The sequence below is a fragment of the Peromyscus leucopus genome, chromosome 4 (genome assembly GCF_004664715.2).
Source record: "Peromyscus leucopus breed LL Stock chromosome 4, UCI_PerLeu_2.1, whole genome shotgun sequence".
Classification (NCBI taxonomy): Eukaryota; Metazoa; Chordata; class Mammalia; order Rodentia; family Cricetidae; genus Peromyscus; species Peromyscus leucopus.
Genome location: NC_051066.1, coordinates 5,414,514 through 5,438,308, shown reverse-complemented (window position 1 = coordinate 5,438,308; position 23,795 = coordinate 5,414,514). Strand labels below are relative to the sequence as shown.

The following is a 23,795-nucleotide window of genomic DNA, read 5'->3' as shown; positions in this document are numbered from 1 at the left end:
ATAATTATACCATTTTCCCCTTTCCATCCTCTGGCTCTCCTATACACATCCCCTTTGCTCTCTTAAATTCATGACCCCTGGCCTTTTTCTTTAATTGTTGTTATGTATATATTCCTAAATATATAGATACAACCTGTTGGGTCTGTATAATGTTTCCTGTTTGTATACGATTGCAGGGCCCACCATTTGGTATCAGACGACCAACTGGAGATGCCTTCCCTGGGGAAGACTGTTTCCTCCACTCTGCACTCAGCTGCCTGTAGCTTTGTTTGAGACAGGGTCTCACTCTACACCCTAGATCAGTCTCAAACTTGTAATCCTCCTGCCTCAGCCTCATAAATGCTGGGGTTACAGGTACGTGCTACCACACCTGGCTCCATCAGTAGGGTCTGGGCTGGGAGCCTAGCTCTGCCACTGCTGGCACTGGCACCTCAGAGTCACTTGACCCCTCCGAGCCTCGGTTTTGCCATCTGTAGAAGGGAACTGGTGGAGCCCACTCCAGAGGAGAGTGGGAGATGCTGCGTGGGAACGTGATTTCTTGGCCAGTTCTAGGCACATGGTAAGTGCTCAGTGAAGGACAGCTAGGAGGGATTGGCAAGCCAGCACTGTGTGCACTTACCACCTGCGCTTGGTCCTGACCCTCCAGTGGCAGAATCTGTGACCATTTACACATGGTCCTGCTGCAGGCAGGCAGGGGAGGGTGGTTCTGCCGGCCCGGTGAAATCAGCAGTATTATTGGGTCTTTGCTACGTTTTGGAGGAAAGGGGGTGTCTTCTTAAAAAGCCAGAAAGCTGGGCAGTGGCAGTGGTGGTAGTGCACACCTTTAATCCCAGCACTCGGGAGGCTGAGGCAGGCAGATAGATCTCTGTGAGTTCGAGGCCAGCCTGGCCTACAGAGCGAGTTCTAGGACAGCCAGAGCTACACAGAGAAACCCAGTCTTGAAAAAAAAAAAAAAGAAACAAACGAACAGGCAAACAAAAAGTCAGGCTGAAATGCCCAAATTCTGTGAGTTTTTCCCCAGAAACAAAAGCAAAGGGCTACATGCTCAAGCCGCAAAGCTTCAAGCTATAGAAATGTCTATGATACATACAGCAAACACCCTCCTTGAGGCAGAGATGGCATCCTGGAGGAAGGGGGCGCCATATCAATCCTGTACCTAACGCCATTTGCTACCAAGTTTAAGTCCTGAAGGAGATGCACTGGAACCTTCCCTGAGGTAAACCGCAGGGCAGCTATTCTGCGAGCCTTTGCCACAGCTTGGCTCCATGTCTCCATCTGCAGCCAGCTCAGTCAAGGACGATCCACTCATTCATTACACATGCTTAAGCAGGCCTCATTTTAAGTAAACATATTATACATAGTCAATAGAAATGTGTTCAGTCATGCTAATGAACAACGGGAGAGTACACAGCACTTTACTAAAACAAACAGTCCTCCAGTGTTTAAGTGCTGTACGGACTGCAATAGGCTATATTTTAAATTAATTACAGGAGTCTTGTCTTTTTGGCTGACTTCATGAAATCAAGGCTTTAGGTACTCTCCAGAGATACTGGGCTGACCATGAGGCTTTTGGTCCCCTGGGAGTCTTTGAGAAATAGTCCCATGACTAGAGGTGTGCTCAGACACCTGAGGGACAGCAGCGGATGCAAACGGGCCTGGCTTCCCAGTCAGAACCACTGGGCCCGGCAGTCCCAGCACCAGCCCATAACAGGCCTCCTCACTGAATGAGCTCAACAAACCGGAAAGGCTGAATGTGGAGTCCCTTGTGGCTACACCATATATCCATACAAAAGATACTACACATCAATTAGCTGTCAAAATGAACATCAAGGAAATATTTAAAACTTTGAAAACCTCGGGAAGAAAACAGAACAGGAATGAATACAAATCATTGTAAGCAGAGAATTCACCTAAGAGGTAAAGGTAGCAAGCAATCCTTTGCAAAAGCACTCAGGCTTGCTAATAAGTAGCAAACTACAAATTAAACACAATTTAAATAGTGAAACAAAGTAAGAGGCTGAGGCCTGCGTGGTGGTCTGAGGAAATGAAGCCTTTGCTGCAGACAGTAAGAGACTTTTGCGGAGGTCAGCGGCCAGCAAATCCAACCCGCAAGGGACCAGTGTGCTCCAGCAACGTACCCTCCTCGCCTGATGAACAGGGAAACTGAGCTAGGATTCTGAGAGGACCTGCTCGGGGTTCCACAGCATGAGCAGCAGGCCCAGCCTGAACCCCTGGACACAGAGACAGAGTCAGAAGGAAGGGCCGGTCCTTCCGGTTCCCGCTTGGGCTCTGGACTGGGGTCCTCTTGTCTGTGTACTTCCCACGGCTTGACACGACTATGTGTGGGAACGACCAGAAACAGGCGGAACTACACGGGAAGCACCAGCTGGTGGGGCAGGGCGGCCAGGGCAGTGTCTCCATGACGTCCGTGCCTGCTTTGAGGGCAGCTGTGGTGAGGAAAGGCCCGTGATGGTGGTGCACAAGCGTGACTATTCTGAGAAGTACTGGACTATGTACTTTAAATGGGTGAATTACATGATACTTAGATTGTATCTTAAACCATTATTAAAAAAAAAAAAAACCTTCTTCTTAGAAACTCTGTTTGCCCAAGGTGCTTAGTACACATGTGTGTATACACATGCATGTGCACACATGTGTATGTTCTGTGTGCGTGTGTGTACATGTGTATATGTAGGTGTGTGTGTGCCTGTGTATATGTAGGTGTGTGCGTGCATGTGTATATGTAGGTGTGTGTGTACAGTTGTATGTGTGTATACTATATGCATGTATATGCATCTGCATGTTTATGTATGTGTGTATGTGTATGTATATGTGTATGTGTGTGCATATGAATCTGTGGGCATGTGTGTATGCATGTGCATTTGTATGTGTGTGCATATACACATGATTATGTACATGCATGCATGTGTATTGTGTGTGTATGTGCGTATGTGTAAGCATGTATATATCCATGTGTATTTATGCACATGCATGTATGTGTGCACATGTGCATGTATGTCCGTGTGTGTACATGCATGCATGTGTATGTGTGTACATCTGTGTTTGTATGTGGGTATTTTCTTACGCTTGGCTAAGATACAGTCACTGTATCTTAGGCCTGCAAAGCAGGCCTAACACCCATCTCCATGGAGGTCTCCTAAAGATAAGATGACATCATGAGGGTGGAGTGTTTATCATGGGGGCTTTACATGAAACGTTAAACGTTAGTGTCCTCTTTTTCTGTTGCTGTGGTAACACATCCTGACCAAAGGCACTTGAGGAAGAACGGTTTATGTGGCTTACAATCCCAGGCTACAGCAAGTCCCTGAGGGGAAGTCAAGAACAGAGAGAAACAAGATTCCTCAAGTTTATAAGAGAAACAAGTTTATACTCCATCACTGGCCTCTCTGGCCCTCAGCCCCACCTCCGCCCTCACACAGCCCAGGACCTCCTGCCCAGGGGACTGGGTCAGTTAACAATCATGACAACCCCCTGCAAGCATGCCCAGAGGCCGATCTGATCCCTTCTAAGGTGATTCCAGGCTGTGCCACAGTGGCAGGTAAAACCAACCAGCACCACATTTGCTGGGACACAGCAGTCAGTGAGGGATCCGTGCTTTGCTGAAATAAGTTCCACTGGAGGGGCTGGAGACATGGACGCTGTTCAGTTTGAAATGTGAACAAGAAAATGGCAAGCAAGTAATGGGTTCAGAAACATTTGAACAAAGGAAAACCTGAAAACACACACACACACACACACACACACACACACACACACACACACACACAAATAAATAAAAACAAAGAACAGGGTACAGAATTCCATAAAGGAATTTCACAGATAAAGGGATCTCTGCTTTCTTATTCACTGCCTCACTGCTGTGGAGGGGGCTCAGGAGTGATTACAAATAAAGCAAGTTCCTGTACACCAAATAAAGAAGCTCAGATACACAAAGGCTCCATGACTCTATCTTACCACTCCTGCTCCAGAACCAGCCCTAGCCCAGGATCCTAAGGCAGCTTCTCCATTTTCCACAGTTCTCTGCTGCTCAGCTCAGAGCAGTGCTGCTCAGTGGTTGGAACATCTGGTCTAATTCAAATCTTGTTTTTATTTGTTTGAGGTTTTTGTTGTTGTTTTGTAATAGAAGAGGTCTCATGTAGGCCAGGCTGGCCTCTCACTTGCTATGTAGTGAAGGATGACCTTGAATTCTGAGCTTCCTGCCCCTACCTCCCAAGTGTTGGGACTACGGACATGAGCTACCACACCTGGTTCCATTTGATCTCGCATGCTCTAACTTGCAGCCTTTCTGATTTGTGCCTCTTGCTCACTCTTTGAGCCCCAAACCAGGCACAGAGCTTTTCTTGCAGCCTCCAGGGATCTTTTGATCTCTGCCCTTTCTCCCTTTTGCTTTGGGGTCTTGTGCCAAGCCTGGCTTCAGCAACAGCTGAGGGCAGACTGAAGACCAACTATCTCTAGACTCGCTGTCCTGTTATTGAGTGACCCCAAGCAGCAGGGGCATCATTCTAAGAAAAGGGACTCTGCTCACTTGCAGGCAGGGCCCCACACACTCTTGGGACACACAAGAACCACGGTGGATGTCACAAGTGGCAGGCTTTCTTTACCAGCCACAGGAAGTCCCCTCAAATGTTTCCAGAGAAAAACACACAAAGTATTAAGTCCACCAGAAGAGAAGGAGACTATCCCCAAGGCATGCATGCTAAGAGCAGACTCACGTGTGTCCACTGTCTCCTGGATAGGGATGAAGCCCACAGGCAATGTGTCTTTGACATCGATGAGTTTCATGTCCACCAGCACATTCCCCAAGTGACTCTTGGGAAGAAGAAAAGACACACAGACTGTTAACTGGAGCTCCTCAGTCGGCTTGCAGTCCTGGCTTCAGGATGCACATTTACTACGGTGGCTGCTGCAGCTTCCCCTCTCAGGTTCCTTAGAGGAGATACCTAATGTTCCCTAGCATTTACCCAGGACCAGAGTGGACCTCAGGAAGGAGGTTCATCTGTGAAACCTCAAAGCCACTCACTCAGATGTGGCCTTGATGAGCTGGATGAACCACCCTGTAGACAGAACCCAGCAGAGGGCAGGTGGGCATGTGGCCTAGATCCCACCCCCTCTCAGGGTCTGCAGGGTTTAAATGGAGGAGGTTCTGGGATGCTTGCAGGAGAGAAGTTGCATCTGAACTGAACGGAGACTGATCACACAACCTAAGGGGGTTTTGGTCACAGACAGTTTTCAGTTACAAGATGAACTGTACAAAATCCCAAGAATCAAACGAACAGCACAGCAGCCCGGCCACTTCCGTATCCCACGCCTTCTGAAATGACTCGCTAGGAGGGCTCTTAAGAGTTCCTATTTAGTGGTGGCAGAAGGGTCCACAGTGCACAGTTGCCAGAAAGACATCTTTTGAAGATGGTAGGTGGCGCACCATTCTATAACCGCAGAGAACACCGGCACTTGCAGCCTTCACTTCATGCTAGAAACGGCTCTCAAGAAACCTGCCCTATGCGGGGCTGCTGTGGAGATTACATTGACGTCTTCAGAGCCTCTCAGCCTCGCCAGAGCCAGTTAAGGCAAGAAAAAATGGGTTCCCAGCCCAAATCTCCCATAGGGTCACAGCAATGTGCTCCGTGTGGCCACTTTGCAGAAGCACTGTCCTCCAGAGCCAGCTTGAATGCACGCACACTTCCCTTGTCTGCAATTCCGGAAAAACATCTAAGGGGCCATCCCAGGCTCGGTTCTCACAGGCACCACTCAGGACAGGGTCCCCTGTTGCTTATAGAAGGGACCCAACTTCATCTCTGAACTTGGGGAAAACAGACTCCTCTCCATCCTGAGAGCACAGGCATCTCCGAAATCCATACAGGGGACATCTGCTTTCTGAACTAAGCCAGGCACTCTCTCCTTAAGCTCCTTTAAACTTCCTATCAATTTATAATTGAACTCTGTGGTGGTTTGAATAAGACTGGCCTCCATAGGCTCATAGATTTAAACACTTAGTCATCAGGGAGTGGAACTACTTGAAAAGGATTGGGAGGTGTGGCCTTGTGTCACTGGGGGTGGCCTTTGAGGTTTCAAAAGCCATACCAAGCCTAGTGTCTCTTGGCTACTGCTCCAGCACCATTTCTGCCTGTGTGCTGCCATGCTCCTGGCCTTGGTGATAATGAACTGTAGACAAGTCCCCAGTTAAATGCTTTCTTTTATAAGAGTTGTCTTGATTATACTGTCTCTTCACAGTAATAGAACAGTGACCAAGACAGACACTGTGAGGTATTCATCTACCTACCATCTTCAAAGATGTCGTTACAGAAATTGTGCAGTGAGTGAGGGTCAAGAACTCATAACTAATAATGTCTCCCTGTCTTTATTTGGGAGCTGATTGGTGGCCCAAAGAAAGTTTCAACTACATTTAGTAGCACACTTTTCAACAGGTGGGTGCTAATGATCAGAAACAAAATCAGACTTCCTTGGATGGCAAATTGAAATGGGTCACCCAAATTCTGAAAGCTTATTATTGGTTATTATGGGGCGTAAGTAAAGCACATGCCTCGGGTGGAAACCAGAAGTCAGAGTGGCATGTGTAGTCTGTGCCCAGCACTTCCATGATTGTCCCATCAGACACCTGTCCTTTTCTCTCAACATCCCTGTGCTTGCCAACAGTTCCATGTTATCACTGCTCAGCGCCAGGGCTCAGGAAGACAGAACGTACTGAGGTGCAGCATGTGGGAGCAGGCCCTCTCCTGTGTGGAGCAGACTTCTAACTACACGGGAAGGCCAGGCTCAGCCGAGAACCTTGGCAGCACCCCCTGCCTTGGGAGCAGCCCAATCTAAGCTACTGCGTTTGCCCCAGGCAGCTGCCCTTCTATGTCACGCTGCTTTCTGCATCGAGGAATTAACAACTGGGCGTGTTCTGCTGCCCCAGAGATGGATGGGCACTCATCAATATTGTGATTGAACATCTTCAGCTTGACAAGCTGGACTCTGTAGAAGTCAACTGCAAACCACTTAGCAGCCTCAACCTCCCCACTCTGGAGAAAATGTCCTAATTATAACATCAGAGCATTGGTGGTGCGGCCACTAAAACAAGCATGGCGGATACCTTCCATGCATACGAAATGGGAGGCTGCCCTGTCGACGCTTCCAGCTGCCCGAGTGTGGCCCTCTTCTGCGGGCTGCCCCTCTGCGGGATTTTTTTCTTTTTTCATGCAGTAGGCCTACAACACCATGAATTTTGCTGGTTCCTTTCCCTTCCCCCTCTTGTGCTCTCTTTCATTTCCTCCTCATAAATATAAAGAACGTATTCCCAATCCTTGTTGAGCAAATGATTCATACCAGAAGCCCGATACACACTGACTCAGGGTATTTATATTGTCTCTGGTAGCCAGTATTTGCTAGTATACTGTAATTATTTTTGACAACTTTGCATTTAAGGTGGCCACAGATAACCAACTTAATATTCAAATGTTCATAAATCCTTCTGTTTAACATCCTCCCTACCTAATCCACGTACATTATTATTACAGGTAATGCAGAGAGTACAGGCATGAAAAGTGCAATTAATCTCCCTCCCTCCCCAGGAAACGGTGTCACTCTAAAGCCAGGTTTCTATATTAATGGCCTGATCGGGGGAAAGGAATTTAGGATTCAAAGGAAGCTCCCCAAACTCCTATGCTCGGATCTCAAGTCACCTAATTAAGACTTGGCCTGCTCTGGAGAGCCCACACCCTCCCATATGGTTTTAAAATGGTGCTCTGCCAAGCCTCTGTTGACTCTAGGCCAGGACAGACAGGCAGCCGCCACCGGCTAGCATGTGCCTAGCTCCTGCCTCACTCAAGGACTGGCCAGCGGGTCCTGCTGTCACCCAAAATTTGATCCCAAAGCAAATTCTATCCCCCGATTTGATCATTTAGATGATAGCACTGCTAAGCTAGATCCCCCAGCCCTAGACATATTCATTCTCTCCCATAAAAAGGGAGCACCCGGGCTTCAGTACAGGGCAGGGGCTTCTTGGGCTGTCCTCCTGGCAGCCTCACACCTCATCACCCCAGCACCCAGCTACTGATGGACAGCAACATGGTTTCTGGCAATGCCAGTGCTGTGGGGTGTTCTGTATGCTGTGAATGTGTTGCTCTGGTTGGTTGATAATAAAATGCTGATTGGCCAGTAGCCAGTGTAGGCAGGATAAGCAGACAAGGAGAATGCTGGGAAGAGGAAGGCTGAGTCAGGAGACGCCAGCCCACTGTCCAGGGAGCAGCATGTAATGGCACACCGGTAAAGCCACGGAAAATGTGGCAACATACAGATGAACAGAAATGGGCTGAGTTTAAGTGTAAGAGCTAGTCAGTAGTAAGCCTGAGCTAATGGCCGAGCAGTTATAATTAATATAAGCCTCTGTGTGTTTACTTGCGGGACTGGTGGGTAAGAGAGATTTGTCCTGACTGCGGAACAGGCAGGACACAGGAAAACTTTCAGCTACAGTGCCAGGGACAGAACCCACAGCCTCATGTATGCTAAGCAAGCACTCTACCACGACCCTCAAGCCCAAGAAGTGTGTTTCCTCCCCTGAATCATAATGGGCCTGTTGCTGCCCCACTCCCAGGACTTTAAGAACTCTTCTGCCTAGAAGACCAGTGCCTCATGGACTTCAGGAGGAAATGTAGCAAGCCAGTGTAAGTGACCCAAGGGACTGTGGATGTCCTCTGAGCACAGGGGCTGTGGATGTCCTCTGAGCACAGGGACTGTGGATGTCCTCTGAGCACAGGGACTGTGGATGTCCTCTGAGCACAGGGGCTGTGGATGTCCTCTGAGCACAGGGACTGTGGATGTCCTCTGAGCACAGGGACTGTGGATGTCCTCTGAGCACAGGGACTGTGGATGTGCTCTGAGCACAGGGACTGTGGATGTCCTCTGAGCACAGGGACTGTGGATGTCCTCTGAGCACAGGGGCTGTGGATGTCCTCTGAGCACAGGGACTGTGGATGTCCTCTGAGCACAGGGGCTGTGGATGTGCTCTGAGCACAGGGACTGTGGATGTGCTCTGAGCACAGGGACTGTGGATGTCCTCTGAGCACAGGGACTGTGGATGTCCTCTGAGCACAGGGACTGTGGATGTCCTCTGAGCACAGGGACTGTGGTTGTGCTCTGAGCACAGGGACTGTGGATGTCCTCTGAGCACAGGGACTGTGGATGTGCTCTGAGCACAGGGACTGTGGATGTGCTCTGAGCACAGGGGCTGTGGATGTGCTCTGAGCACAGGGACTGTGGATGTGCTCTGAGCACAGGGACTGTGGATGTCCTCTGAGCACAGGGACTGTGGATGTCCTCTGAGCACAGGGACTGTGGATGTCCTTTGAGCACAGGGACTGTGGATGTCCTCTGAGCACAGGGCTGGGGTGGTTTGAGTGAGAAATGCCCCACATAGTTTTGAGGATGTGAACACTTGGTCCTCAGTTTGTGGGGCGGTTAAGGGAGGATTAGGAGGTGTGGCCTTACTAGAGGAAGTGTGTCACTGGGGGCAGACTTTGAGAGTGGAAAAGCTCACGCCACTTGCAGTTTTCACTCTGCTTCACACTTGTAATTGAGGATGTGAGCTCTGAGGTTCCTGCTCTTAACACCACGTCTTCCACTTGTGGCCACGCCTTCTACTTTTGGCCACACCTCCCTGCCTTGATAGATGTTTATCCCTCTAGATCCGTAAGCCAAAATACACCCCTCCTCCTGTCAGTTGCCTTGATCATGGTGTTTTATCACAGCAACAGAAAAGTAACTTAGACAAGGTGCTTGACAAGTCTTCAGGACTTCCTCCCGAGAGTCCGGCAGCAGCGACTCCGTGGCAGTCCACAGGGACAGTGGTCAGTGGACTGAACAGAGGCAATGGGAGCAAAAAGCAGAAAGAGCTTTCAAAAGACATTTGAGTAGACTCCAGGGACAAAGGGACTGAGGAGGGTGCTCGAGGGAAGGATAGTTGATGGGTCTACTGATAACCTCCTGAGCCCAGCATCACCCCTGCTCTTTAGAGTCTCATCAGGCTACAGTGAACCAAAGGGTCTGTGCAGACACCCCACAGCACTGTGCAGGTGCCTACTCGGGCTCAGCTGCCACCATCCTGATACTGAAAAAGCATTCAAAGGCCTGGTAGTCAAGATTCTCCACTCCAGTCATAAACTCTACTTTACAAGCAGCAAATGTATTGCTCTTATAATCAAAGGGGAACTTAGTGGGATTATTTCACCTGAAACCCTAAACACGTTAGGAACAATATTCATAACAAAGACTTATCAATGAGCAATGGGTAGTGTGTGATCACACTACAGTCCACATTCAGACACTGCTAAAGGGACAGACCTGGAACTGGCAGTGGGACCCCAGGCTGGAGGGTTATGATGAAGAGAAGGGCTGTGACAGAGAGAGGCTGTGACGGACAGGGAGGCTGTGATGGACAGGGAGGCTGTGATGGACAGGGCGGCTGTGACGGACAGGGAGGCTGTGACAGACAGGGCGGCTGTGATGGACAGGGAGGCTGTGATGGACAGGGAGGCTGTGACAGACAGGGAGGCTATGGTGAAGAAGAAAGCTTCTACCTTTCATTCTTCTGATCGGCATGTTTTATGCTGTGTGGATTTTTTTTTTTTTTTAAAAAACTACAACCTATATTACCATTATAATTAAATTTCTAAATTGGCAAAAACATATTTCCAAAGTAAGTAAGTATCTGAATTAGAAGAGACAAATCCTCTCCTCCCCAGAGAGGAGCAGTGACTTCACAGTAGAATAAAAATGGGAGACCATCTGAGGAGGGAGCGTGGTATCGTCCTGCGTGGGCCTCATACAAGGAGGTTCACCAAAGCTAGTGCCCTTTTTTCTAAAATGCCTCAGTGGGAAAGCTCTTGTAGCTATCTTTAAAGCTTCCTAGTTCATGGGCTAAAGTATCAAAACTCAGTGTAAGAGAATTATACACAAGTGGATACCTCTCTGAAAATGGTGACATGTCTCGTGTCACACAGAGGCTCTTTAGAAACAAGGCCGTGTAATGTTGGGGGACAGGCATGGGGTAGTGGGTGTCATGGACCCTCCACTGAGCTGGTGTGCCCTCTGAGGGCTGCTACTCATCCCCCTGCTCCAGAAGACTCTCCATCCACAGTGGCCAGTGAGCTCTCACTTGTAGGAACAGTAGGCAAATGAGAAGCAGTGAGAGGATTTCCTGGTCTCCTTTGGAGAAAACATCCTAATGGAATTCACTGTGCACTTGGGGATGTGGTTAATAACATTGTTAATAAGTGAAACATGGTGCTGGCTGCCGATTCTCCCCTGCTCTGAAACCACAGATAAATTAATACGGCAATGAACAGAAAGCACACACAAAAAGGGGAACCCCAACCAGGACTGTCAATCACTCCTGCCCACTCAGCAAGGGGACTACCATCAGACTCACATTTTCTTTGGAAAACGACCTCGTGAAACACAGGTATCTGGTGACCTTGGACTTGAATAAGCCGTCCTTCCAGAGGTCAGCATCCACGCCATCTGCTGTCTGTGCGACCTGCGGCAGAGAGATGAGCAGAGGGCACAGGTAAGGTGAGACGGAGTGGAGGCGGGGCGCGGCTTCCCCGTACCTCTTCCAATTAGCACGGCCCCAACTCTCCTGGCATCTCATTAGTGCCCCGCACTCGGCACCGGGAAGAACGTTTCCAAAAGGGAAAAGGGAGGCTGTGAAAAATACAACTTCTAAAAATACTGTCCCCGGGGAGGCCATTGATTAAAGACCCCCTGACAGAAATAGCTCTAACGAGGGAGGAAGAGCGCTGCTGTAATGGACTGGGAAGGGACTGGGCGGCCAGCACATCAGACTGTTTGCTGCCACTTACTCAGGGGCAGGCACAGGGCACAGGAGAGAGCCCGATGGGGTTGAAATACACCTGCGAGGGGCACCCCTGTGGTGGGGACCATGTGACTTCCTGCCCACAGGGGCCAGAGGGAGCTTCGGTGAGGGGGCTCTGTCGGGCTGTGGGGTAGGTCAGGAAATTGGCTCCACACTGCATCTTCTTGGTGCAAGCTCCTAAAGTGGAATTCAAGGTCAGAAACTACATCTTGGTAGGAAAATAAACTGGACTCAGTTGGTTCCACCTCTTGTCTCCCTAGGAAGCCTCTTCTCAGTCCCTCAGGACACAGTCCAGGGTGAAGAGAGCCTTTATTTGCTCACTGGGCAGAGTTGACAGGAGAGAGGCGCCTGCGACTTCTGTGTCAACTGAGTGGCCTGCGCCCTCACAGCAGTGTCAGGAGACCGGAGAACGGCTTCACATTTGGGCACAGATCTGGAGGGGGCTTCACACAGCCCCTTTTCTGACTGAGCCTCGCTAACCTTCTAAGGTGTGCACAGGAAATGGTCCGTGGGGTGACGAGCTCCTGGCCCTCCTGGCAGACGGCTGGAAGTGGCTCTGTTCCTATGAAGCTGCAGCGCCTCAAATGGTCCGCGGCCTCTGACACACATGCAGGAGTTTGCCACTCTGTCCCCAAGCCCACCCCAGCGGCCACCTCGGAAGCCGCCTCAGAGAAGCTGAAGGCTAGCCTACAAGAGAAACCCACTTACTTCCCAAACTGAACAAATGTCAGGTGGCAGATCTGAGGGTAAAGAGAGGAGGCCATTGCACTGAGGTGGTGAATCGAATCTGAAAGCCCACGAGGGAGGCTCTGGGAAAGCTAACGGTTAGGTGGTGGCCTCAGCTGCCGTCCCCGAAGTCTCTGCTGTGCTAGGCAGGCCCTTCTCAGCCCATTCACACAAAGCTACACGGTAACCTGAACTTCTCCCCCAAGCCAGATGAGCTAAGTCTGTGGGTGTGGGGAGGAGAGGATCAGGGATCCTAGCAGGGATCAGGCAGTGAGGAAGGAGGGCCACAGCCCCACCCCAGAACAGGCAGTGAGGAAGGAGGGCCACAGCCCCACCACAGAACAGGCAGTGAGGAAGGAGGGCCACAGCCCCACCACAGAACAGGCAGATCTGAACTTGAACCCCAGTGGCTTCCGTCAGCCCTGTCCTATGTAGAGTACTCACGCTGCCCTCCCAGGGGTCACAGGGATGCTGTATATACAAGAGCACTCACTGGTGAGCATCTGCAAAGATGACTCGGTGCTTCTAGACTAAATCTGAGGACACTTGGGCTGATGTGGAACCAGGTACTTAGCACAATGTCACATCATCACTCACAAAGTCTTAATTTGTCCCATGGGGTTAAGTGACTTCTGGTCCTAAGACTTCTTCACCATCTCCAGGACTCAGTCTGCCCTTTGGAACACAGGTGACGCACTGTGTGACAACAGGAACCCTCCCTGCCACCCACCACCACCCGACACAAGGAAGCACAACGGGAACTTGGTTAAGGAATGGGTGAGCGAGGCAACTTCCCAAGCACAGCCAAGCGTGAGAAGCCATGGCCCACACAGCTTCCCTGAGCAACATCACTCCCAGGACTGAAGCACCCACCAAGCCAGCAGGAGGCTCACCCACCCTCACTTCCCAGCCCAGCACCCCACTAGGCATCTCTAGCCCTGAGGCCACTGCACTGGGCATTGTGTCTGTTTCCTGCCTGGACCTAGCAAGGCTGCTGCTGCCTGCAAAGCCTCCGGACCTGAAGGAGGCCGACGTGTCCTCAGAGCCCAGGCTCGGAGTCAGCAGCAGGTGCCCTGAGGACACTGGTTCCTTCAGTGGTACCCAGTGTTTGCACTATCACAAGATGTAAATGCTGAGCAGAAACTTGTAAGAAATTTGTGATACCACCTTAGAGGGGGGAACTACAAAACCACTCTAGTTTGGAAAACGTCAGAGACCTGAAGAAATGATCAGTTATGGTAGCAGAATCAGGGGCTCTTCTAGCGGTACACGATCTCATGCCTTGCTAGATGGTATCAACCAACACATTTCCCAACTGGTGACTCTGTCTGGGTGGCACATGAGTTGATTGCAGCCTTCTCCATTGCCAGGATTCACTTTCAGGAGCCCCCAGTTAGAGCTTCCCAGCCAGGGAAGGCCTGAGAGGGGGTGGCAGGCACAGCGGGACTATGGGGACCCCACAGGCCCAGCCAGGGAAGCCCTGAGAGGGAGTGACAGGCACAGCGGGACTATGGGGACCCCACAGGCCCAGCCTCTCTCTTCCCTCTCCCGTTTGACCTCACGAGTTGCCTTGGCAGTCACAGAAGAAAGCGACTGTTAGAGAGCGCCAAGCTGCCCTGTGAGCAGTGTCTCAGCTACCTGTAGCTAGCAGCTAGTCCTTGATATGAAGGACCAGAGCCAAGTGGGCTGCTCTCCCCCGGCTAGGGACCAGCACAGGGCAGCACTCGCTGACAGTATATTGTTTGCCAGGCACTGGTCTACACAAGCCACCTGCAGGTTCCCACTGAAGGGTCCCGACAGCCTAATGACGTGGGTACCCTATCCCCATCCCAGTTTAGAGCTGTGAGCACGAGTACAGCAGCAAACTTACTCTAAGTCATTCAATGTGCTCAGCTTCAAGGCCAAACCCAGACACCTAGGGCTGCTGCCTGGGAAAATGACAAGACCTAGGCAGGCTTATCTAGAATGCAGGAAAAGGACCAGTCAGACTCCCCAGCTGTCACTCTGCTGAAGGCTACAAAGGTGGGACTCGGGCACATCTGGACACGTGGCAGCTCTGAGGTTTTGTCTGATGGCAGAGGCGTGAGACTGCCCAGGCTGGAGTGTGCTTGCCTCTGCGCTGTGAGGACGAAGAGGCGGGGCCTGGGCTGCGTCTAGACCACAAGGGCTCTGCCCTAGTAGAAGGGTTCAGGCTGTTACGCGTGGATGCTGTGGCAGTGGGATGTTCACCTCATACATTTCCTGTGCACTTCCACCATGTGATGTCTGCTACATTAAGCCACTGCAAGAAAGCCTTCATGGGACATGGCCCCTCCATCTTGGGCTTCCCAGCCCCAAGAACCCAGAGCCAAATAACTTCCAATGTTTATAAACATCCAGTCTGTGGTATTCTGTTACAGAAGCTGAAAACAGACTGAGACACAGCAACATAAACTTGCACAGCAAACCACTACCATACATACACATATGCATACATACAAACACACACACACACACACACACACACACACACACACACACACATATATATATATATATATATATATACTTTCCTGGCCTGAGTCTGAGCAAGACGCTGAATGGTTTGAAAGGTCTCTACATCCAGGTGTGACCACTTAGGCTTTCAGCAGCCCAGAGAGCAGTGCATACCAAAGACTACCAGGCCAGGGAGACAAAGGAAGGCTCAAGCTCATCGGATCCAGGAAGATTCTGAGCTGCACCCCAAGGAGAGGAAGCACGTTGGTCCATCTGAGGCCTGGACACCCTTTCCCCTCAGTTCTTTCACCACACAGTATTTTTATTCTCCTTAACTCATCAGTATGAGCAATCCATGTAGCACAGCAGTGCACACAACAGAGCTATGAGGAGGCAAAATCACTGTCTAGTTTACAGGTAAGGAAACCAAGACAGAGTATTGCCTACATAAATACAGCAAGTCCACAGGATGGCATTCGCCTATGGGGCTCTGCCCAGGCTGTGTTACAGAGAGGAAGAACAGCTTTTCAAGAAGCACATGAGAGAAGATACGCAAAGAGCTCTCATGAGGCAACAGAAAAGGACACACACTCAGGCAGGCCCGTGCATCAGCCAGGAACGGTGTGGAACCGTGCAGTAAGGTGAGCGGCTGCTGGGCTTGGCCACTGATCTGAAAGGAGAGCTCACTGGGGCTTTGTCAGACATTCAAAGCAGGGCTGGTACACTCAGTGCAAGGAAGCCCTGAGAACAGACGCATGCATCACTGCTGGGCGACAAGAGGACGACCCAGCCTGAGATGCCTTAGCAGGTAAAGGCACTTGCCGATAAACCCGACAGCCTGAGTTCCATCCTTGAGACCTACACGGTGTATGGAGAAAACGGATTCCCACAAGTGTCCTCTGACCTCCACACACACAAAAGAAAGAAATGAAAGGGAGGGAGGGAGGGAGGGAGGGAGGGAGGGAGGGAGGGAGGGAAAGGAAGGAAGGAAGGAAGGAAGGAAGGAAGGAAGGAAGGAAGGAAGGAAGGAAGGACAGCCAGAGCTAGGTGAGTTTGGCAGCCTGTACCAAAGCCATAAGAACACACACACACATGTCCCTTGAGCCAGGAATTCTGCTTCCAGGCAGTCTCTGGGAACATGGTCAGCCGTTCACTGTCCCTTCACTGAGGACGCCTGGCTTCTGAGGCCACATGCTGAGGACAGAGTGCTGGGGGAAACACTGGTCACATTCTTTATGGGGCAAGACACATGATAAAACATCTAGGAGCATGAGTTAATGCAATGTCTCAGGTGAAGCTTTTAAAAAGGCTGGCAGGCAGCAACTTGGAGGAGGCAGGGAAATGAGCTGTGTCGGCAGCTCAGCCTGGCTTCTGCTTGGGAAGAAAGGGACCTGGAGAGCAGCAGGGGGATGCTGTGAATATGTGTTGCTCTGATTGGTTGATAAATAAACCTGTTTGGCCTATGGCAAGTCAGGTTATAGCTAGGCAGGAAACTGAAGAGAGAGACAGGAAGAAGAAAGGCAGAGGGGGAAATGACAGCTGCCGCTGCCAGGAGAAGCAAGGCCGTAAGCTACGGCCATGTGGCAACTTATAGATTAATAAAAATGGGTTAAGTTACAAGAGCTAGCTAGCAAGAAGTCTGCCATAGGTCATAGAGTTTATAAATTATATTAAGCCTCTGAATAATTATTTTATAAGTGGCTGTGGGACCTTGGGGCTGGGCAAGACTGGAGAAGCCTTCTGACTACAGGGGAAAAAGCCACCCCTTCTGTAGAAGATGGGGAGGGGACCACAAATCTCTTCCTGGAACTGGGAAGAGGGGACTTGCTACCTGTGCCTTCACTAGGGCTGTTCATGAAGGCAAAGGAGAGGAAGAAGTTGCTTATGATTACAGGACTACCTAGGAATGGTGGGTTGGGGGCTCTGGTTTTGTGTTTTAAGAGTCATGCACAGAAAAGGACCTAGAAACTAAAATGCAAAGCATTGTTTGGCTCTTACAGCTGGGACTGGGATGTACAGAGATGCACAGGCAGAATGAGTCATTCAGAAAGTGGACCACGGACAATGCAAGACCGGGGCCTGGCACGTCAGGGACGGACACACAGGCAGCTTTCCTCACTCAGCGCACACGTGTCTGCCACAGCACCTCAGAGAAGGTGGCCTCTTAGGCTGGGCAGGGCAGAAGGAAGCAGAGCCTGGGTCCCAGAAGCCAAGCCGCTTGGCAGGGAGCAGCAATCACACATGAGCAGCTCCCAGGACTCAGGAGAGAGGCGGCCAGAGCGGCCTGGCCTGGCCCAGAAGACCTGGCTTTTACCACACCCAGATGGCCAGGTCAGGCCTTGACCCTGGGCCTCCACAGAGCTGTGGGAGTAGCCTGGTGGCCTAGAGAGTTCCTCACGACTGGTGGGCATGAAGGCAGTCCTCTAGGTCATGGTGCATCTGTGGACTCCAAGGGAGAATGTAAAGACTGCTCAACCAACAGCATGAAGATAAGATGCTGGTCGCCACAGAGCAAAACGCTACATCAAGCAAAACTTGAAAACTTTCAGCAGAAATTAAGAGATCTTTGCTTTAATAGAAGGAATTATTAAAGAAGTAGACATGTATACAAGGGTTCTGATGAATTTTACTTCTCTAAAACAACCTCAGGTGTTACCCACCCCTCCATTTTTATTTTGAAATAGGGTCTCTCATTGGCCTGGAACTGTCCAAGTAGGCTAGCCTGGCTGGCCAGAAAGCCGCAGGGATCTGCCTATCTCTGCCTCCCCAGCACTGGGCTTAAATGGGTGTAACTACCACACCCAGCTTTTAAAATTGTTAGCATGGCTCACATAAAATTGTGAGCATGGAGATCAAACTCAAGTCCTCATGCTCGCTGACTGCACTATCTCCCCAGCCCTACCATCAAAAACCTCAGACTACAAGGTGTGTGCTGGCTAGTGTTGTGTCCCGTGACACAGCTGACCCCCTGGGAAGGAGGGAACTTCAGGTGAGAAAACGCCTCCATGAGACTGGGCTGTAGGGCGTTTTTGTAATTAGTGACTGATGGGGGAGGGTCCAGCCCACTGTGGGTGGAGCCATCCCCTGGGCTGGTGGTCCTGGGTTCTATAAGAAAGCAGGCTGAGCAAGCCAGTAAGCAGAACCCTCCATGGCCTGTGCATCAGCTCCTGCCTCCAGGTTCCTGCCCTGCTTGAGTTCCTGTCCTGCCTTTCTACAGGGATGGACAGTGATGTGTAAGTGTAAGTGTAAGCCAAACAGACCCTTTCCTCCCTAATTTGCTTTTGGTAATGGTGTTTCACCACAGTCATAGAAACCTAAGACACCACACTACACATGACATGCACACATACCTAAACATACAAGCAGCACATAATCGATGTAGATTAACAGCCAAAATAAGGAGACAGAGAACTCCTCAAATAAGTGAGATCAAAAAACAAAGCTGGGGATCTGGAGAGATGGCTCAGCAGTTAAAAGCACTGTAGCCAGGAGGTTTCTCCGGTCTGCCAGCCCAGCGGTCCCTCAGATCACAACTGTCTGAAACTCCATTTCCAGGGGATCTGGCACCCTAACACAAACATCCATGCAGGCCAAACACCAATGCACATAAAATTAAATAAATCTTAAGGAGAGAGAGAGAAAGCTGGAGACTGATACTTCTGTGTAGAAGCCATAGGAGAAAACAGCTCACCTCTGAAGAAAATGCAAATTCAAAATGACGGTGACTTCTATTCCCAGAAAATGTCTGACAAAACTCTATGTCCACTGGAAGTCAGCTGAGTGGATCTTTTGTGCCATAGAGTGGAGCCCAATCCATTACATTACTTCAATGAACACCTCTCTACACCCAGGCAGGCGCGAAGGACCCAGCATGTCTACTCTAAAATCCTTTCCAGGAAGAAACTTTATTTTATTTATTTAAAAAAATTTTATTCATTTTACATACCAACCACAGATCCCCCTCTCATTCCTCCTCCCATTCATCCCCCCAGCCTCCTCCCCTGACCTACCCCCATCCCCTCCTCCAAAAGGGGTAAGGCTTCCCTTGGGGACTTAGCAAAGCCTGGTACAGTCAGTTGAGGCAGGACTTAGCCCCTTCCCTTCCTGCATCAAGGGTGAGCAAGGCATCCTTCCATAGGTAATGGGCTCCAGAAAGCCAGCTCCTGCACCAGGGATAGATCTTGATCCTACTGCCAGGGGCCCCTCAAACAGACCAAGCTACATACTGTCTCCCATATGTAGAGGGCCTAGTCCAGTCCCATGCAGGTTCCACAGCTGTCGATCCAAACTCAGGAGATCTCATCTATTTCCCCTTCCCAGGGTAATCAATCCATACGTCCCTCTTAGGGGCCTCCTTGTTAGCTAGCTTCTCTGGAGCTGTGGGTTGTAGTCTGGTTATCCTTTGCTTTACATCTAGTATCCACTTATGAGTGAGTACATACCATGTTTGTCCTTCTAAGTCTGGGTTACCTCACTCACGATATTTTCCAGTTCCATCCATTTGCCTGCAAATTTCTTGATGTCATTTTTTTATAGCTGAGCAATACTCCATTATGTATATATACCACATTTTCTTTATCCATTCTTCAGTTGAGGAGCATCTAGGTTGTTTCCAGGTTCCAGCTATTACAAATAATGCTGCTATGAACATAGTTGAGCATGTGTCCTTGTGATATGATTAAGCATCTCTTGGGTATATGCCCAAGAGTAGTATCATTGGGTCTTGAGGTAGATTAATTCCCAATTTTCTGAGAAGTCACCATACTGATTTCCAAAGTGGTTGTACAAGTTTGCATTCCCACCAACAGAGGAGGAGTGTTCCCCTTGCTCCACATCCTCTTCAATATAAGCTGTCATCAGTGTTTTTGATCTTAGCCATTCTGACAGGTGCAAGGTGGTATCTCAGAGTCGTTTTGATTTGAATTTCTCTGATGACTAAGGATGTTGAACAATTCCTTAAATGTCTTTTGGCCATTTGAGATTCTTCTGTTGAGAATTTTCTGCTTAGCTCTGTAGCCCATTTTTAAAATTGGATTGTTTGGTATTTTGATGTCTAGTTTGAGTTCTTTATATATTTTGGAGATCAGCTCTCTGTCAAATGTGGAGTTGGTGAAGATCTTTTCCCATTCTGTAGGCTGTCATTTTGTCTTGTTTACTGTGCCCTTTGCCTTACAGAAGCTTCTCAGTTTCAGGAGGTCCCATTTATTAATTGTTGCTCTCAGTGTCTGTGCTACTGGTGTTATATTTAGGAAGTGATCTCCAGTGCCAATGCATTCAAGACTACTTCCTACTTTCTCTTCTATCAGGTTCAGTGTAACTGGATTTATGTTGAGGTCTTTGATCCATTTGGACTTGAGTTTTGTGATAGATATAGATCTATTTGCGATCTTCTATATGTTAACATCCAGTTATGCCAGCACCATTTGCTAAAGATGCTTTCTTTTCTCCATTGTACAGTTTTGGCTTCTTTGTCAAAAATCAGGTATTCATAGGTGTATGGATTAATGTCAGGGTCTTCAATTCCATTCCATTGGCCCAAGTTGGTTTTTATGCCCAATAGCAAGCTGTTTTTATACTATAGCTCTATAGTAGAGCTTGAAGTCAGGGATGGTGATGCCTCCAGAGGTTGCTTTATTGTAAAAGATTGTTTTAGCTTTCCTAGGTTTGTTTTTCCATATGAAGTTGAGTATTGTTCTTTCCAGGTCTGTGAAGAATTGTGTTGGGATTTTGATGAGGATTGCATTGCATCTGTAGATTGTTTTTGGTAAGATTGCCATTTTTACTATGTTGGTTCTAACTATCCATGAGCATGGGAGATCTTTCCATTTTCTGAGACATTCTTCAATTTCTTTCTTCAAGGACTTAAAGTTCTTGCCATACAGGTCTTTCACTTGTTTAGTTAGAGTTATCCCAAGGTATTTTATATTATTTGTGGCTATTGTGATAGGGTGATGTTTCTCTGATTTCTTTCTTGGCCTGTTTATTATTTGTATATAGGAGGGCTACTGAATTTTTTTAGTTAATCTTGTATCCCTCCACATTACTGAAGGTGTTTATCAGTTGTAGGAGTAGCAGGAAGAAACTCTTATCACAAAGACTGAGGATATGATTTGCAGTGTTCTTCATAGCAGTGGAAAAATCCTGGAAAGAGCCCCGATCCCATAGATGTAAGAGATTTAAGTTCCCATCCATTCAAAAGCAGAGCTCCATGTGGCCTTACAAGGTGCGCCCTCAAGAACAATGTTAAACAGGAAAAGCAAGCTGGAGAATATTCCCAGCATGTTATCATGCCTATGCTAGAACCCAGACAAGTTGAAAACATGAGGGACATGGGGTATGCAACAGCAACTTGGAGTAGTTTGAATTCTGAGGAAAGGGGTATGGCCCCCATGAGGCTTCATTTCTTTTACTAAAAAGCTGCATCAACCTAGAGAACCTTTGAGACTTGGGGAGTCTCCAGATGGTTTTTGTTATGTTATTCCTAATGTTTTTCTCATATATGTTTTATAACATAATTTTTAAAAATCAGATAATAGGACTGGGCATAGTGACACAAGCCTTTATTCCCAGCAGAAGCAGAAGGATTCTGAGTTCGAGGCCAGCCTGGGTACATAGCTCTAGAACAGTTAGGACTAGAGAGACCTAGTCAAAAAAACAAAAAAGAAACAAAATAAAAATCAGACAGTAGACCCAGAAAAGAAGAAGGTTCAAATATTAACCGACTGTGCACAAGGAACAGAGAGAGCTGTGAGGGACCACACAGAATACCCAGTTAAACTCCAACTTCAAATGACAAATCCTAACTTGTTGACTGAAAAGTCATCTTGTGTAAGATGTGGAAGTGGGTGTGGGGAGGAGAGTCAAGGCCAGCTTTGGGTGGGATACAGATGGTGAGGAGCCCTGCAAGGACCCCAGGCTCTGTGAGCGTCTGCAGTTCCTAAGAGGGGTACTAGTGGGCTGGTCTGTTTTGGAGGCTAGAACTAAATAGAGAGCTGAGGTCAAGCCACAGCTATTTTTACTGACCATCCCTTGGTAGGCTGGTCTCTCAGGCAGGTGGAAACACAGCCAGCCCCTAGGAAGAGGGCAGCTATCTGTCGGGCACAGCTTTAGGCCTGTATAGGTGGACCGGGGCAGGAGACAGGAGCTATGGAGCTGAGTCGGAGCCTGTGCCACCCACACTGCAAAGAGGGGACCCGGGAGAGCAGAGCAGCAAACAGGGAGAAATGAGAGATCCAAGACAGGCTCACAGAAGACCATGGGAAGACCTGCGCCCACACTGTGAGCATACAGCGAGGAGCTGACACAGCCACACACTGCTGTACACAGGAAGAGGCTTCAGAAGGGGTTCAACTGCTCCACCGGCACTAACAAAAACAAACCCACGGCAGAAAGCCCAGAGGCCCTTTCCTCCTAGTGGGAGAACACGGGTCGCTTTTCTAACTTCCCATGATCTTCTTAGTCTGGATTCCAGGCGGGTACTAAGGAAGAAGGCAGGGATGAGCTGGGGTGAGAGCAAGGATTAGACACCTGTGAGTGGGACTAGGCATGAGGAGATGATAGAGAGGAGAGACAGCCAGTGGACAATCCAGGGAAGGGACATCAGGTACAGGGACAGAAGACGCTGGTGGTGTCTGCTTGTCCAGGAGGCAGCAGCAAGATTTTGTGTTCAGTCGATGGTAAAGGAGGATGGTAAAGGATGGTAAAGGAAACTGGGAGCTGGAGAGATGGTTCAATGGTTAGAGCACTGGTTGCCCTTCCAGAGGACTTGGGTTTGATTCCCAGCACCCACATGGTGGTTCATATCCCAGGGGATCCAACACCCTTTTCTGGCCTCTGTGGGCACTAGGTACACATGGGGCACACACAGACATACATGTAGGCAAAACACCCATAATATAAAATAAAATATATTTTAAAATGCAACTGAGGCATTGGCTCAGCAGTCAAGAGCATGTGTTGCTCTGCTTTGACTCCTCACAGCCATCATTCACTCTAGTTCCTGGGGATCCAATGCCCTCTTCTGACCTCCAAGGGCTCCAGGAATATATGTGGTACACATAAATCCACGCAGACAAACCCTCAATATACATAAATCTAAAAAAATTTTTTAAAGTAATAATGCATTTATTTAAAAGAGAGAGAGAGAGACAGACAGACAGACTAGCAGGGGACGTAGCAGTGAGACCCCAGGCAGGATATACACCTGGAGGAGTGACCTGGGAGAGGGGAGAGAGTAAGGGAGGGTGGGAGGGAGAGACGGACCCTCTGCCAGTTCTTCACTCATGGACCCCTCTGCCTGGGAATGTAAGTTCACACAGGCAGAAACTATGCCAACTCACTCACCAACTGACTTCTAGAACCCAGCCCGGGGCCTGCACAAGGTGGCCTGAACACATCATTGCCAATTAGGCATGCAGCCAGCCCCTTCCACAGCTTGGCACAATCCCCCTTTGAACCCAGGAGGGTGAGAAGGAACTTGAGGTTGGTCTAGGGAGGGAGCCTACATTCACAAGTCACATGTGCGGCTCACTGATCGTGACAACTTTTAGACACCTAGATGTCTTCCAAAGAACAAGAAGGAAGCTCTGCCGTCAATCAAGCCAAACCAACCAACTCTAGGAAGATCTAGCCATTGGACGCTGTTCTGAAAACAACCAAAAAGGCTGTGAGAACCATGTGCCTGATGAGCGGGAGGCCACAC

General features: G+C 49.2%; 1 protein-coding gene across 2 annotated transcripts in view; it reads right to left on the bottom strand.

Moving 5' to 3' along the window:
- The window catches only part of Mvb12b (multivesicular body subunit 12B), a 162,787-nt gene that overhangs the window by 105,607 nt on the left and 33,385 nt on the right, over positions 1–23,795 (bottom strand). For both annotated transcript variants that reach the window (XM_028886052.2, XM_028886054.2), the window contains exons 3-4: positions 11,447–11,554; positions 4,734–4,830 (exon numbers count right to left, since the gene is read on the bottom strand). In XM_028886052.2, coding sequence (XP_028741885.1) covers positions 4,734–4,830; positions 11,447–11,554 — 205 coding nt within the window. The remainder of the gene's footprint in view (positions 1–4,733; positions 4,831–11,446; positions 11,555–23,795) is intronic.